General features: G+C 37.5%; 1 protein-coding gene across 1 annotated transcript; it reads left to right on the forward strand.

Moving 5' to 3' along the window:
• Positions 1–907: 907 nt before the first annotated feature.
• On the forward strand, positions 908–7,327 carry LOC306863232 (NXPE family member 3-like). Its single transcript, XM_079406476.1, has 6 exons — positions 908–1,256; positions 1,348–1,763; positions 1,851–1,921; positions 4,918–5,121; positions 5,598–5,938; positions 6,894–7,327. Exons 1-6 carry the CDS (start codon positions 1,005–1,007, stop codon positions 7,089–7,091), a joined length of 1,482 nt encoding a protein of 493 aa, XP_079262602.1. The 5' UTR covers positions 908–1,004; the 3' UTR covers positions 7,092–7,327.
• Positions 7,328–13,185: the final 5,858 nt, after the last annotated feature.

Raw genomic sequence — 13,185 nt, forward strand, 5'->3', positions numbered from 1 at the left:
CGGGGAGTTAGATTTCAGAGCAACCTTGCCAAGCTGTTCTGTTGTTTTGGGAATCCGAAAAGAGATAAGATTGTTTGGTCTTTGGGCGAACAGCTGCCTTCTAATTTCACAGCTATTCTCATTGTCCATTCTGATCTCCTTGTCCATCAATTTTCCTTTCCAAAGCCGAGAGTTTAGCCGTGGTCGAATCCATATTGCGGTTAATAGTCTCTGTCTCAGAGCCGACCGCTCTGCCAACTGCTTCAATCATGACAGGCAGCCTTGTGAGGTTTTGGACAGCTGTTCCCGTCTCCTGAATTCTCCGATAACTCAGGGCAACGCCTAATCCAAACAGCAGAAACCCAGTTATCATGGTTCCGAATAGGTAGATGTCTTCAATGTCCTCCACGGAAAGAGCCGCCAGACACACGACCCGCCACCTCTCCCATGCGTCCATCGTGTAGCCAGCTGCGAAAGTCCCAGCAGGACACTTGGGTTCTCCCGATCCCAAACTTCTAGTCGAGAAGATGGTGTCAATTGCGTTAAGAGACCAGTTGATCAGATCCATAATTTCGGTTTTGTAGAATAGTGCAGAGAGAGTCTCTTGAGTGTTAGACAAGGACAAGACGAGAGAGCAAGCAGGGAAGATAAGGGTAGGGAGGGAAGAAAAATTTGACCGCCTTCGCTGAGAGCCAAACGAGAAGTTTGACAAATGTTCTTACCTTGTTACCAGAACATTTGTCTTGTTTTAAGCAAAAAGATGGCAGATGTTTCAATGTATTTGGAGTGGCCAAATGAGGCATCTACGTATATATAGTAGATCTATATATAATCTCATTTGATGTAATCTAAGAACCTTAACTAATGTATGTAATGATTAATTGTGTATATATGATTTACTGTATATCATGATTCTTTTCCAGATGGTATGTCAACTGAATCGTTTACAAATTAGAGCATCTCATCCCCCTGCTCCTAAACCAGTTCCTCGAAATAATAATTCTTCAACAATATCAGTGTCTGACATGGGTATCAGTGATGAGGAGTGGGAAAGGCTACAGAAGGCTCTCGACTGGCCTGGTCCAGATCAACTAATCACTCAGCTGGATCTAAGCACAAGTCCAGTCCACTCAACATTCTCTATTGTGGAACTGAAAAAGAGTTACAAAGTGGGAGAAAAGATCTCCGTTATTATCACAGCCAGAGACCACAACAAGAATCTGAAAACATATGGAGGAGATTTTTTCAAAGCAAAGCTTTTCAATTCAGAGCTAAAGGTGTGTTTAAGTACATTTGGGTAATTTATAATAACTTTATTGCAACTTTTTTTTTGGCATTGCAGTTAACCCTTTTCCATTCTTCTTGAAGGCAAGTGTGTACGGTGAGGTTGTGGATCATCGTAATGGGACTTACTCTGTTGTTCTTCTTCTTCCCTGGGAAGGTCATGCACAAGTTTTTGTACGTCTTGAGCACTCCAGTGAGGCTGTGCAGATTCTTAAAAAATACAGGGATTCGTCATTCCCACGCAGTCACTATAATGGCCACTTCGAAGGGCTAGGACCAGATAAAAGCAAAATAAGAGAAATAGTACAATGTAATCTTAAGTGGGGTGCAGAAGGAAGCTGGAGTAGAGGAAACTGCTGCTGTGAGTATAAGGATATAAAAACAGGGACAGTGTGGCAGTGTGAGAGACCCAAGAAACTTTCCTGTGACAAACTGGTTTATCACTCAAGAGGAAGTTTGGAAAACCCATTAAATCCCTTTGAGAAGCAGTTTTTTGCAAAGTAAGTAGGAAATTAGTCAAAACAAATTCCAGAAGAATTGTATAACTGTAGAAAAATAATAGAAAATATCTCTCTCTCTCTTCACAGGATTTTAACAAATGTTCCTATTACTGGAGACATACAAATCATCAATATCCTTCCCAACTCTGCAGGCATTGGTATGTTCACATATGATCTTTGTAGGAATAAATAGACCATTTCACGGACGTAAACAATAACAAAGGCGTTGTAGCGCTACTGCGCATGTCTGGTCCTGAAGCATTTCCGGTAGCGCCATTTTAAAATCTCAGATCTATAAAAACCTATAACTAGCGCAAGCGCATCCCTTTTAAGCCTAGCGAAAACGCAAGTTAGGTATTTAAAAAAAATAATAATAATAATTACCCTTTAAATATGACAGAGAACATTAAAAGTAGTGTTCCGGACGGCTCTGATTGATGCTGTGTGCGTGTACACGAGAGATGGCGTTAAACGCGTATCGCAGTCTGGATGCTTACAATTAACTCCTCAGAAGTTGGGATCATTTGTTTGTACAGTGGATGATATCAGTCTTATGTTCGGTTAAACTGAAGCAAGACAAACAGTGTTACTTACGATCTTATCATGGTGTGTGCTAAGATGTCAGGGGAGGTTTTTGGTGGACATTTCACTTGCATTGCTGGGTCAGTCTGCATGTCTACGCGTTCATTTTTATTTGTACAGCGCTTTTCACAATACATATCGTTTCACTGCAGCTTTACTGAACATGCATGTTTATTACAATGCTAAATGAATGCTAATAAACTAAGCACTACATCCCATTATTACTGATTTCAATCGTTTTATAATGTGTGCTTAGTGTGGTCAAGTTTGTTGCTGTGGAACAGTGCGAGAATGCTCTATCTGAGCCATCATGTGGTCATAAATAAACAAGATGAATGCAGTTCAGTGCTGACTACCGTGTTTTGCATAAACCTTTATTAGGTTTTTTTTTTTAGATAAAGTATAGCCTACATGCAGATTAATAAATGCACACACACGAGTTTATATGTGGGTATGTATGTTTTTATGCACATTTACTGTAAACACACATACAGGTAAAAAGTGTGGCCACTATTAATGTTTTTGAAATAAGTCTCCAATGCTCATCAAGCCTGCATTTAATTGGTCCAAAAATATAGACAAAAACAGTAATATTTTGAAATATTACAAATTAAAATAATGGTTTTCTATTTTAATATGCTTTAAAGTGTAATTTATTTCTGTGATCAGAGCTGTATTTTCAGCATCATTACTCCAGTCTTCAGTGCCACATGATCTTCAGAAATCATTCTAATATACTGATTTATTATCAGTGATGGAAGTTGTGCTGCTTAACATGTTTATAAACTGAGATAATTTTAGTATTCTTTGAATAAAAGAACCGCATTTATTTGTAATATAAATGTTTTGTAACAACATGCACTACTGTTCAAAAGTTTGGGGTCAGTATTTATTTTATTTTTTAAGAATATGAATACATTTATTCATAATTTTTTTTATTGATTTTAAAAAGACATTGTTAGAAAAGACTTCTATAATTTTGAAAATTCCTGTCTGGATTTAATTAATCAATCCTGTATAAAGCATCACAGGTTCCAGAAAAAAAATATTAAGCAGCACAATTGTTTCCAACACTGACACGAACAAAATATCAAATCAGCACATTAGAATGATCTCTGAAGGATCATGTGACACTTAAGACTGGAGTAAAGGCTGATCAAAATCCAGCTTTGCATCACAGAAATATAATGAATATTAAAACAGAAAACCGTTTGACAATATTACTGATTTTGTCTGTATTAAAAACATAAAAAAAATAGTAATGTGTCCAGACATTTGACCAGTACTGCATATAAACAAAAGACAGAGACTGTTTCCAGCATATTTATTAACGTGATCAATATCAAAAGCAGCAGGCTGACCATATGCAGCTTTGAGTACTACATTACATTTCATTTCATCCTCAAGTTCTCAAACACATCTGGGTGTTCATATGGTCACATGTGGTTTGGCACTGTCCTGTCTCCCTGTAGCACTCACTGTCTTAGCTGTCTTACATTACAGATGATGGCTTTCCTAAAGACAAAAGTAGAAAAACAATTATTTTACTTAATGCACAACATTTACAAATAATACTATTATTGTTTAATACATCAGTACATGTTGGAATTAACATTAGACAAGCATAAGTGATGACAAATGTTTACCGTTAGCTTTTGTAAACTACTGCAGTTAACTGTTTCACTATTCAACATTCAAGTTTAGAGAATACATTTCTATAATGTGTTACTCACTGCATTTATCTGCTTACAAGATAGCTAGACAACTAATGAGAACTAATATTTATTTTTTATAGCCTACATAACGCTTGCAATAAAACAGAAATAAAAGCTTGGCCTTTTTCACTTAAAAAGAATCAAAACGCTAGGCGCATATGTAAACAATGACGAAAACAAAATGCTGCATCATACTTGAAGAGTTAACGTAAATAAATACAAAGAATTAGATGGAAAAAAAACAAGAGCTTGTCCTTACCTGAATGGAAATGTGCGCTGTATATCCTAGAGTTGCTAGTGTCTATTCTGCTTCTTCACTGCTGCAATCCAGGCGCGTTTCTCGGGCATCTAACCCTTTAATTTCCGATTATTTATAAATTAATGTTAGTTCGAGCCCAGCGGGAGCACCCAACCACCGAACTACAAGGATCTAATTTTAATTTCTACATTTTAAACAGCAGGATTAAATAAATTAATCGCAATCCCACTGTGTATCAAGCGCCTGCCGCCATTGTTTTGAACACTAACCGGAAACGTCCGTGGACCAAAGACGTCACTTCCTTATACCGCCGAATATCCGTTGAAATGGTCTATAGAGGTAGAAAGGAAGTATATATATATATATATATATATATATATATATATATATATATATTATAGAAAAAAAATTAATTTAGCAAACGGAATTGCTTGATTTCTGAAATTCGCTTTAATTCTGTTGGTTATTTTTTCCAAACAGGAAATGGTCAAAACATACACAAACAGATATAATCTGAAATCAAATTAGTTACAAGAGAATTAACTGAATTAGAATAATTACTGCAAAATCCTTTCAGATAAATGTTTCTTTGCTTTAGGTACAATGGAGAGATGCAGATCTGGATTGACAACACCAGTTCCTGCTGGGTTCTATTTGAAAGATGTTTGGAAGTCTTTTGTATGCAACACTCAACAGTTCAGTTCTACCCAAATGTGGAAATGTCTCAAAAATAAGATTGTCTACATGTTGGGAGACTCCACCACAAGGCAGTGGTTTGAGTTTTTTGAAAAAAAAGTGCCAGGCAAGTTGATCAGTGACATAAATGGCTTTGATTTAGGGGTTGGGACTTTTTTGTCTCTCTCTTTAAAAAAGAACATTTCCATGTTATTTAAGACTTGATAGCATGAATGTATAACATAAATTAAATTAGATATTCACAGATGCCCCACAAAGTGTTTTGACCCTAAATGCAAAGATGTATAACTGTCTTGGTATTAGATTGATGAAACTGAAGCATTCCTCAAAATATCTTGTTCCAGAAATTGCATAAATTATGTATGTAATGCATAATATAATGATAATAATATAACATAATAATACACAATACATGTGTTTGGGTGAGCACGAATAAGTGATGTGATAGACTCATTTTATTTATTAAGTGCCCATATACTTCTTGGGACTGCTGTATAAAATAACCAAAAGCAACTTTTTAAAGCTGTTTAAGAAATTAATAAGCAATGAGTCTAATGTAATTTTTTTGCTTTTGTTTATTAGGCATAAAAAGAATGAACCTCCACACTCCCCGATTGGCTGGACCACTAATGGCTGTGGAGTTGATAAATAATATCATTATTCACTGGAGGCCTCATGGTGTTCCTTTGCGATTTACTATAATGCCTATGACCAACCTGCATTATATCAGCAATGAAATTGATCAAATAGCTGGTGGTCCTCATGTAGTTGTTGTCTTTACACTATTTGCCCACCTGGTTTTTCATCCAATAACATTTTATGTTCATAAATTGGCCAAAATCCGTCAGTCTGTTGTAGCGCTGCTGAGTCGTGCACCAGAGACTACTGTCATCATCAAGACTGGAAACACTGCAGGAATCAAGGTACCCTTGGTCACTTTAAATCCTACTCTTTCAAATACTTTTCCATCTTGTATATATTGCATATATTGTATATATTTGTAAATTATGACATTTATTTATGATAAATTATCATTTAAAAATAAGTAATTTTATACCAATTGTAAATTATTGTTTTAAATTATGATAATTTAAATTAGAATAAATTAGTATATTAGTAAAAAAAAAAATATATATATATATATATATATACTGGAAACAGTCAGTCTCATAAATTAATTACTTTTTACTTTTTTTAGATAAAAGGAATAGCTTTATTGTCATTGACATCTTCAGCAACACCAGTGGCTAAAGTTATAGCGGGAACTGCCATCTGTTGTGCCTCTCCTGAGCCCATTGAGTTTTAACAGACCTCCTAAAGCATGTGGTGGGTTTAGTGGGGGCTAATTGAGAATGAATGGGGGAAAGTCACGTGAGAGGAGGCAATGCCTCCATTGCGATATGATTGGATATGGGTTTAATGTCCTAAAAAGAGGATCTGTGGGAGTTTTTAGTGAGCAATCAGCTTCGCGAAATTTAAAGTAAATGTCAGTTTCTGTGACCAATATTTACCTCGATTTGATGGCTGATGATCTGAAAAAAAATAAAAAATAGTTAAGTTACCTATTCAAAAGAATAGTTGAACATAAGTTCTCAAATAAAATCTATTGTTTAAATTGCTACTGCCTTGGGTTATTATTTTGGAATAAATGTAAAATGCCTAAAATCATTAAATTGATGAGATTCATACTTGGCTTTAATAAGAATACAGAATCTTGATTACATTGGTAATGTAAAAATCTAAATATAGATTTGTTGTTTCTCTCCCTCTCTCATGAATTTATGTTTGAGTAAAAAAAGAAAAAAGAAAACTGAGGACAGACAAGGATCTTATTCCATGTCTGACAGTATATTTTGCTATTGATCTATGTCGTTACAGGACATTTTTCAAAGTGATTGGTATGCGATGCAAGAGAACACAGTGATGAAAGAGATCTTCAGAGATATTGATGGCGTAATCTACTTCGATGTATGGCAGATGACTTCCTGTCACTATCTTATTGAAAATGTTCACCCAGGACCTGTTATCATTGCTAATGAAATCAGCATGTTTCTCTCATATGTCTGTCCTGCTTAATACATCCAAACAATATATGCTTTTTCATCTACAACATACATAAAATACTGTTTTGACCCTCCTTAACAAAATAACTGGAGGCCAGAACTTTTTTTTTTATTATTATTATTATTATTTTTTTCATTAACTGCATTAAAAACAATAATAATATTAATTGTTTTGTGAACATACCATTTTGTAAATAAAGTGTTTTGTATGTTGCAACAATCTGTAGAGTAAATGCCTTTTATGTTACCAAAATAATTTTTTTCAGCATACCTCAAACATGGTTTTGTGTATTGCAGTATAAATATGATCTTTTGTATGAAGTAGATTGCAAATGTTATTATTGCTGTAGTACCGTGTTCAATTTAATGAACTTCTGAAGCAGACTTTTTCAGAGATTTGGTCAGCTTGCGATTCAGGGTTTTATATGCTTACTCTGTCCTCTCCTCCAGCAGCATGGGGTCTGCTGATTGGCACGGTTCAGTTCTCTTGGCAGGAGAGGTCTTTTCATGCAAGTTATGGGGGCCGATTGATGATGGTGACCATTTGGAGGTTCCAAACTCTTAAATAAACACTTTAGCTGTCACACACTCTGAAAAAAGCAGTTATTCGCTAAACACTAGAGTTCCAGCAGTCATATACTGTAAAATACATTTAAACAAATAATGCTTCTAAGGAACTATGGGAGTCAGCTGATGGCACTAAGAGAAAATATAAGAACGTTTCTGGTTCAAAAAGCTATTCACAGCAGTTGTGGCATAAAGTTAGTTGCCACAGAAATTACTCTACCCTTCGTCTCTGAAATAAAATAAATGTAAGGACCATTTTTCTTTCAAACCCTTATGAAAATTAACCATGGTTTTATTATAGAAAAAAATGTAGTAGCCATGCTTTTTGGCATATTGACTACCATTTGTATAACCACAGTTTTACTACAAATGCCATGGTTAAACTATGGTTAGTGTTGCAAAACCATGGTTAATTTGTGGTTACCATGATTTAACTATAGAAACCATGTATTTTTTGCTTTTACTTGTAGTAAAACCATGGTTAATTTTTGTAACAGAAACTATGTCTACAATGCAGAAGCAACTGGAAATGTGTTGCATCATTTAAAAATCAGCATATAAAGGTACTAAATCAAGCATATTGTATATAACAAGTTCCTATAGTTGAGAGTAATGTCTAAATAACTTTTTCAAATTTCAAATTATGACGTTAAGGAGCAAACTGGAATAGCAAGAACTCAAGAAGTTACTGTAGACTTAGATTGGAGAAATAAGTTTGTAGCCAGCTGTCATGGCAGTTCCCTAAGGGTTCCATGTCATCAGTTAAACTGAAGATTGGGCTCGGACAACAATGGAAACCCAAGTATCCAAGTATCAGCTGAATTTCTGGGATGGAATGGGGTTTAAAAACAGTTACTCTAGATGATGATTTATTTGAACAATGAGTAGAGCTGTATCCTAATAGATTCCCTGACTCAGCAGTCTTCCATCTGATGCAGTGACTTTCAGTGGTGATATGATACCTAGATAATGGCTGAATTGTGAAGCTGGGCATAACTAACATTCAAGTCTGTGAAGGTTGGTATGATGTGCTGTTTTCTAAGCAAAGATATTCAGCAATACACTGGCCAGTATATATATATATATATATACAGGTCCTTTTCAAAAAATTAGCATATTGTGATAAAGTTCATTATTTTCTGTAATGTACTGATAAACATTAGACTTTCATATATTTTAGATTCATTACAACACAACTGAAGTAGTTCAAGCCTTTTATTGTTTTAATATTGATGATTTTGGCATACAGCTCATGAAAACCCCAAATTCCTATCTCAAAAAATTAGCATATCATGAAAAGGTTCTCTAAACGAGCTATTAACCTAATCATCTGAATCAACTAATTAACTCTAAACACCTGCAAAAGATTCCTGAGGCTTTTAAAAACTCCCAGCCTGGTTCATTACTCAAAACCGCAATCATGGGTAAGACTGCCGACCTGACTGCTGTCCACAAGGCCATCATTGACACCCTCAAGCAAGAGGGTAAGACACAGAAAGAAATTTCTGAACGAATAGGCTGTTCCCAGAGTGCTGTATCAAGGCACCTCAGTGGGAAGTCTGTGGGAAGGAAAAAGTGTGGCAGAAAACGCAGCACAACGAGAAGAGGTGACCGGACCCTGAGGAAGATTGTGGAGAAGGGCCGATTCCAGACCTTGGGGGACCTGCGGAAGCAGTGGACTAAGTCTGGAGTAGAAACATCCAGAGCCACCGTGTACAGGCGTGTGCAGGAAATGAGCTACAGGTGCCGCATTCCCCAGGTCAAGCCACTTTTGAACCAGAAACAGCGGCAGAAGCGCCTGACCTGGGCTACAGAGAAGCAGCACTGGACTGTTGCTCAATGGTCCAAAGTACTTTTTTCGGATGAAAGCAAATTTTGCATGTCATTCGGAAATCAAGGTGCCAGAGTCTGGAGGAAGACTGGGGAGAGGGAAATGCCAAAATGCCTGAAGTCCAGTGTCAAGTACCCACAGTCAGTGATGGTCTGGGGTGCCATGTCAGCTGCTGGTGTTGGTCCACTGTGTTTTATCAAATTCAAATTCAAATTCAAATTTTATTTGTCACATACACAGTCATACACAGTACGATATGCAGTGAAATGCTTGTACGGCAGCCAGTGACCTTAAAAAAATATTAATAAGAAGAAATACAAAAGAAAATAAATTTAATTAGTAAATAAACTGTACAAATAAGGGCATAATAATAATAAAAAAAAAAATAATAATAATATATATATATATATATATATAAAATTTTTAAAGTGGCAATGCAAAAGTGACTTATGAAACGTTAAAGTGACTTATGAAGTGTCATGTGCAATGGTTCAGATATATAAATATGTATTGCATGAATGTGTCCATGATTGTCCAGTCAATGTCAATTTTTCAAAGATATTACTCCTGTGTGATGGTGTGATTGAGAGACCTTATCGCCTGCGGGAAGAAGCTCCTCCTCAGTCTCTCTGTGTTGGTCTTCAGGGAGCGGAATCGCTTCCCAGACCGCAACAGAGAGAACAGTCCATTGTTGGGATGGCTGAGGTCCTTTACGATCTTCCTGGCCTTGGTCCAGCACCGCTTGCTGTAGATTGAGTGCAGGTCAGGGAGTTCGGTGCGGATGATGCGCTCAGCTGATCGCACCACCCTCTGTAGAGCTCGTCTGTCCTGCATGGTGCTGTTTCCAAACCAGGTCGTGATGTTTCCCGTCAGGATGCTCTCTATGGTACAGGAGTAGAAATTCCTGAGCACTTTAGAGGGCAGTCTGAAGTCTCTCAAACGTCTGAGGTGGTAGAGACGTTGCCGGGTCTTTTTCACCACGGTGTTGATGTGACAGGACCATGACAGGTCCTGCGTGATGTGAACACCGAGGTATCGGAAGCTGTCCACTCTCTCCACTGGGCTCCTGTTGATGATGGGGGTCTGGTAGTTCCTCTCCTGCGTTGTACTAAAGTCCACTATCAGCTCCTTTGTCTTGCTGACGTTCAGGAGGAGATTGTTCCTCTGGCACCAGTTCTCTAGATTTACAATCTCCTCTAGGTAGGCCGACTCATCATTGTTGGTGATCAGGCCCATCACAACAGTGTCGTCAGCAAACTTGATGATGACGGTGGAGTTGGTAGTGGCCACGCAGTCGTGGGTGTACAAAGAGTACAGCAGGGGGCTCAGAACACAACCCTGGGGGGCTCCAGTGCTGAGAGTGAGTGAGGCTGAGACATGTCCGCCCATCCTTACTGCCTGTGGTCTGCCAGTCAGAAAATTGGAGATCCACTGACACATTGATGAGCTGAGTCTCAGGTGCTCCAGCTTGGTGGTGAGTGTGGAGGGAATTATGTATTAAATGCAGAGCTGTAGTCGATGAAGAGCATTTTAACATAATTCCCTTTCCTAGTGTCCAGGTGAGTAAGTGATGTGTGGAGGAGATGTGAGATTGCATCGTCTGTGGAACGGTTCTGGCGGTATGCAAACTGTAGTGGGTCGAGTGTGTCCGGTAGTGAAGAAATGATGAAGTCTCTGACCAGGCGTTCAAAGCACTTCATCACTACTGAGGTGAGGGCTACAGGGCGATAGTCATTGAGAGAAGCAGGATGAGGTTTCTTCGGGACAGGAACAATGATGGACTCTTTGAAGCATGTGGGGATCACCGACTGAGATAAGGAGATGTTGAATATCTCTGTGAACACAGGTGCTAGCTGGTCTGCGCAGGCTCTGAGAATACGACCTGAGATGCCGTCTGGTCCTGCTGCTTTCCTGGTGTTCACTCTCTTGAAGGCTCTCCTCACGTCATGCTCGGAGATGATGAACGCGTTTCCAGTACTGGCAGAGTCTTCCTGTCTGTAGCCGTTAGCGCCGTTAGCATTAGCATTGCTAGCGGCTTTAGCTGCAGCCTCGAAGCGAGCATAGAAGGTGTTCAGCTCGTCTGCCAGAGTCGCGTCCACGTTCGTCATACCGGTTGTTGGTGTTTTATAGTCCGTAATTGTCCTTAATCCCTGCCACAGGCTCCTAGAGTCACGGGCAGGGCAGGGTCAATGCAGCTAGCTATCAGGAGATTTTGGAGCACTTCATGCTTCCATCTGCTGAAAAGCTTTATGGAGATGATTTCATTTTTCAGCACGACCTGGCACCTGCTCACAGTGCCAAAACCACTGGTAAATGGTTTACTGACCATGGTATTACTGTGCTCAATTGGCCTGCCAACTCTCCTGACCTGAACCCCATAGAGAATCTGTGGGATATTGTGAAGAGAAAGTTGAGAGACGCAAGACCCAACACTCTGGATGAGCTTAAGGCCGCTATCGAAGCATCCTGGGCCTCCATAACACCTCAGCAGTGCCACAGGCTGATTGCCTCCATGCCACGCCGCATTGAAGCAGTCATTTCTGCAAAAGGATTCCCGACCAAGTATTGAGTGCATAACTGAACATAATTATTTGAAGGTTGACTTTTTTTTGTATTAAAAACACTTTTCTTTTATTGGTCGGATGAAATATGCTAATTTTTTGAGATGGGAATTTTGGGTTATGAGCTGTATGCCAAAATCATCAATATTAAAACAATAAAAGGCTTGAACTACTTCTGTTGTGTTGTAATGAATCTAAAATATATGAAAGTCTAATGTTTATCAGTACATTACAGAAAATAATGAACTTCATCACAATATGCAATTTTTTTGAAAAGGACCTGTGTGTGTATATATATATATAAATACTTATTGCAGTGTTTACAATATAATTTTTTTATAAATGTGTCTCTTTAGTAACTTTGGCAACATGAAGTCATTTAAATATTGGCCAATGTGTCCCTCTATGGCCTATTAGTCAGTTGGACTCACAGGTGTCTGATGTGTCAAAGCCGTTTTAAGAAATATTATAAAATATTATTATCCTTTGTTTTGTACAATAAAATACACAGCTACACTTGGATTATTAGACAATGTCAAAAAAGTGAAGTGCAGAGGTTTGTGTCCAAAAAGCAATGGTTTGAAGTTAAAAACATTATCACAAATACAGAGATTTTCGCTTGATAGGATGTTAATATATTGGAGTTGTGTGGATTACTTGTGGATTATTATGATGTTTATAAGCTCTTTGGACTCTCATTCTCACGGCACCCATTCACTGCAGAGGATCCATTAGAGAGCAAGAGATGTAATGCTAAATTTCTCCAAACCTGTTCCAATGAAGAAACATACTCATCTACATTTAATCATCTACAATTAAATGGTAATGCATACGTTTTCTTTGAAAAACCATACATTTGGCAATATTTTACACTGAAATTACATATACAGTCTGTAATGCAATGTTAAACCATTTTCAGTTTTTTTACAGCATATGCTAAATAACACAGTTAACAATGAACAGTTTTTTTTCTGTAGCCTAGTATTTCTTTTTTTCTTTTTCTTTCTATAAAACATTTTTAGAGTGAACCTATGCATGTTTTTGATTATTTATATATTATCTGTGCTCAAAATGTATTTTGCTCCATGCTACACATTTAACCAAAACAGAATAGCATTTATAAAGACAATTAGGAAATACAGAGTAGA

The sequence above is a fragment of the Barbus barbus genome, assembly GCF_936440315.1.
Source record: "Barbus barbus genome assembly, chromosome: 44".
NCBI classification, from domain to species: domain Eukaryota; kingdom Metazoa; phylum Chordata; class Actinopteri; order Cypriniformes; family Cyprinidae; genus Barbus; species Barbus barbus.

Coding starts and splice junctions, on each gene's coding strand:
- LOC306863232 (XM_079406476.1), top strand. CDS start 1,005: ATGGGTATCAGTGATGAGGAGTGGGAAAGGCTACAGAAGGCTCTCGAC. Junction 1,257..1,347: donor TTTTCAATTCAGAGCTAAAG/GTGTGTTTAAGT, acceptor TTCTTCTTGAAG/GCAAGTGTGTACGGTGAGGT. Junction 5,122..5,597: donor TTTTGAAAAAAAAGTGCCAG/GCAAGTTGATCA, acceptor TTTGTTTATTAG/GCATAAAAAGAATGAACCTC.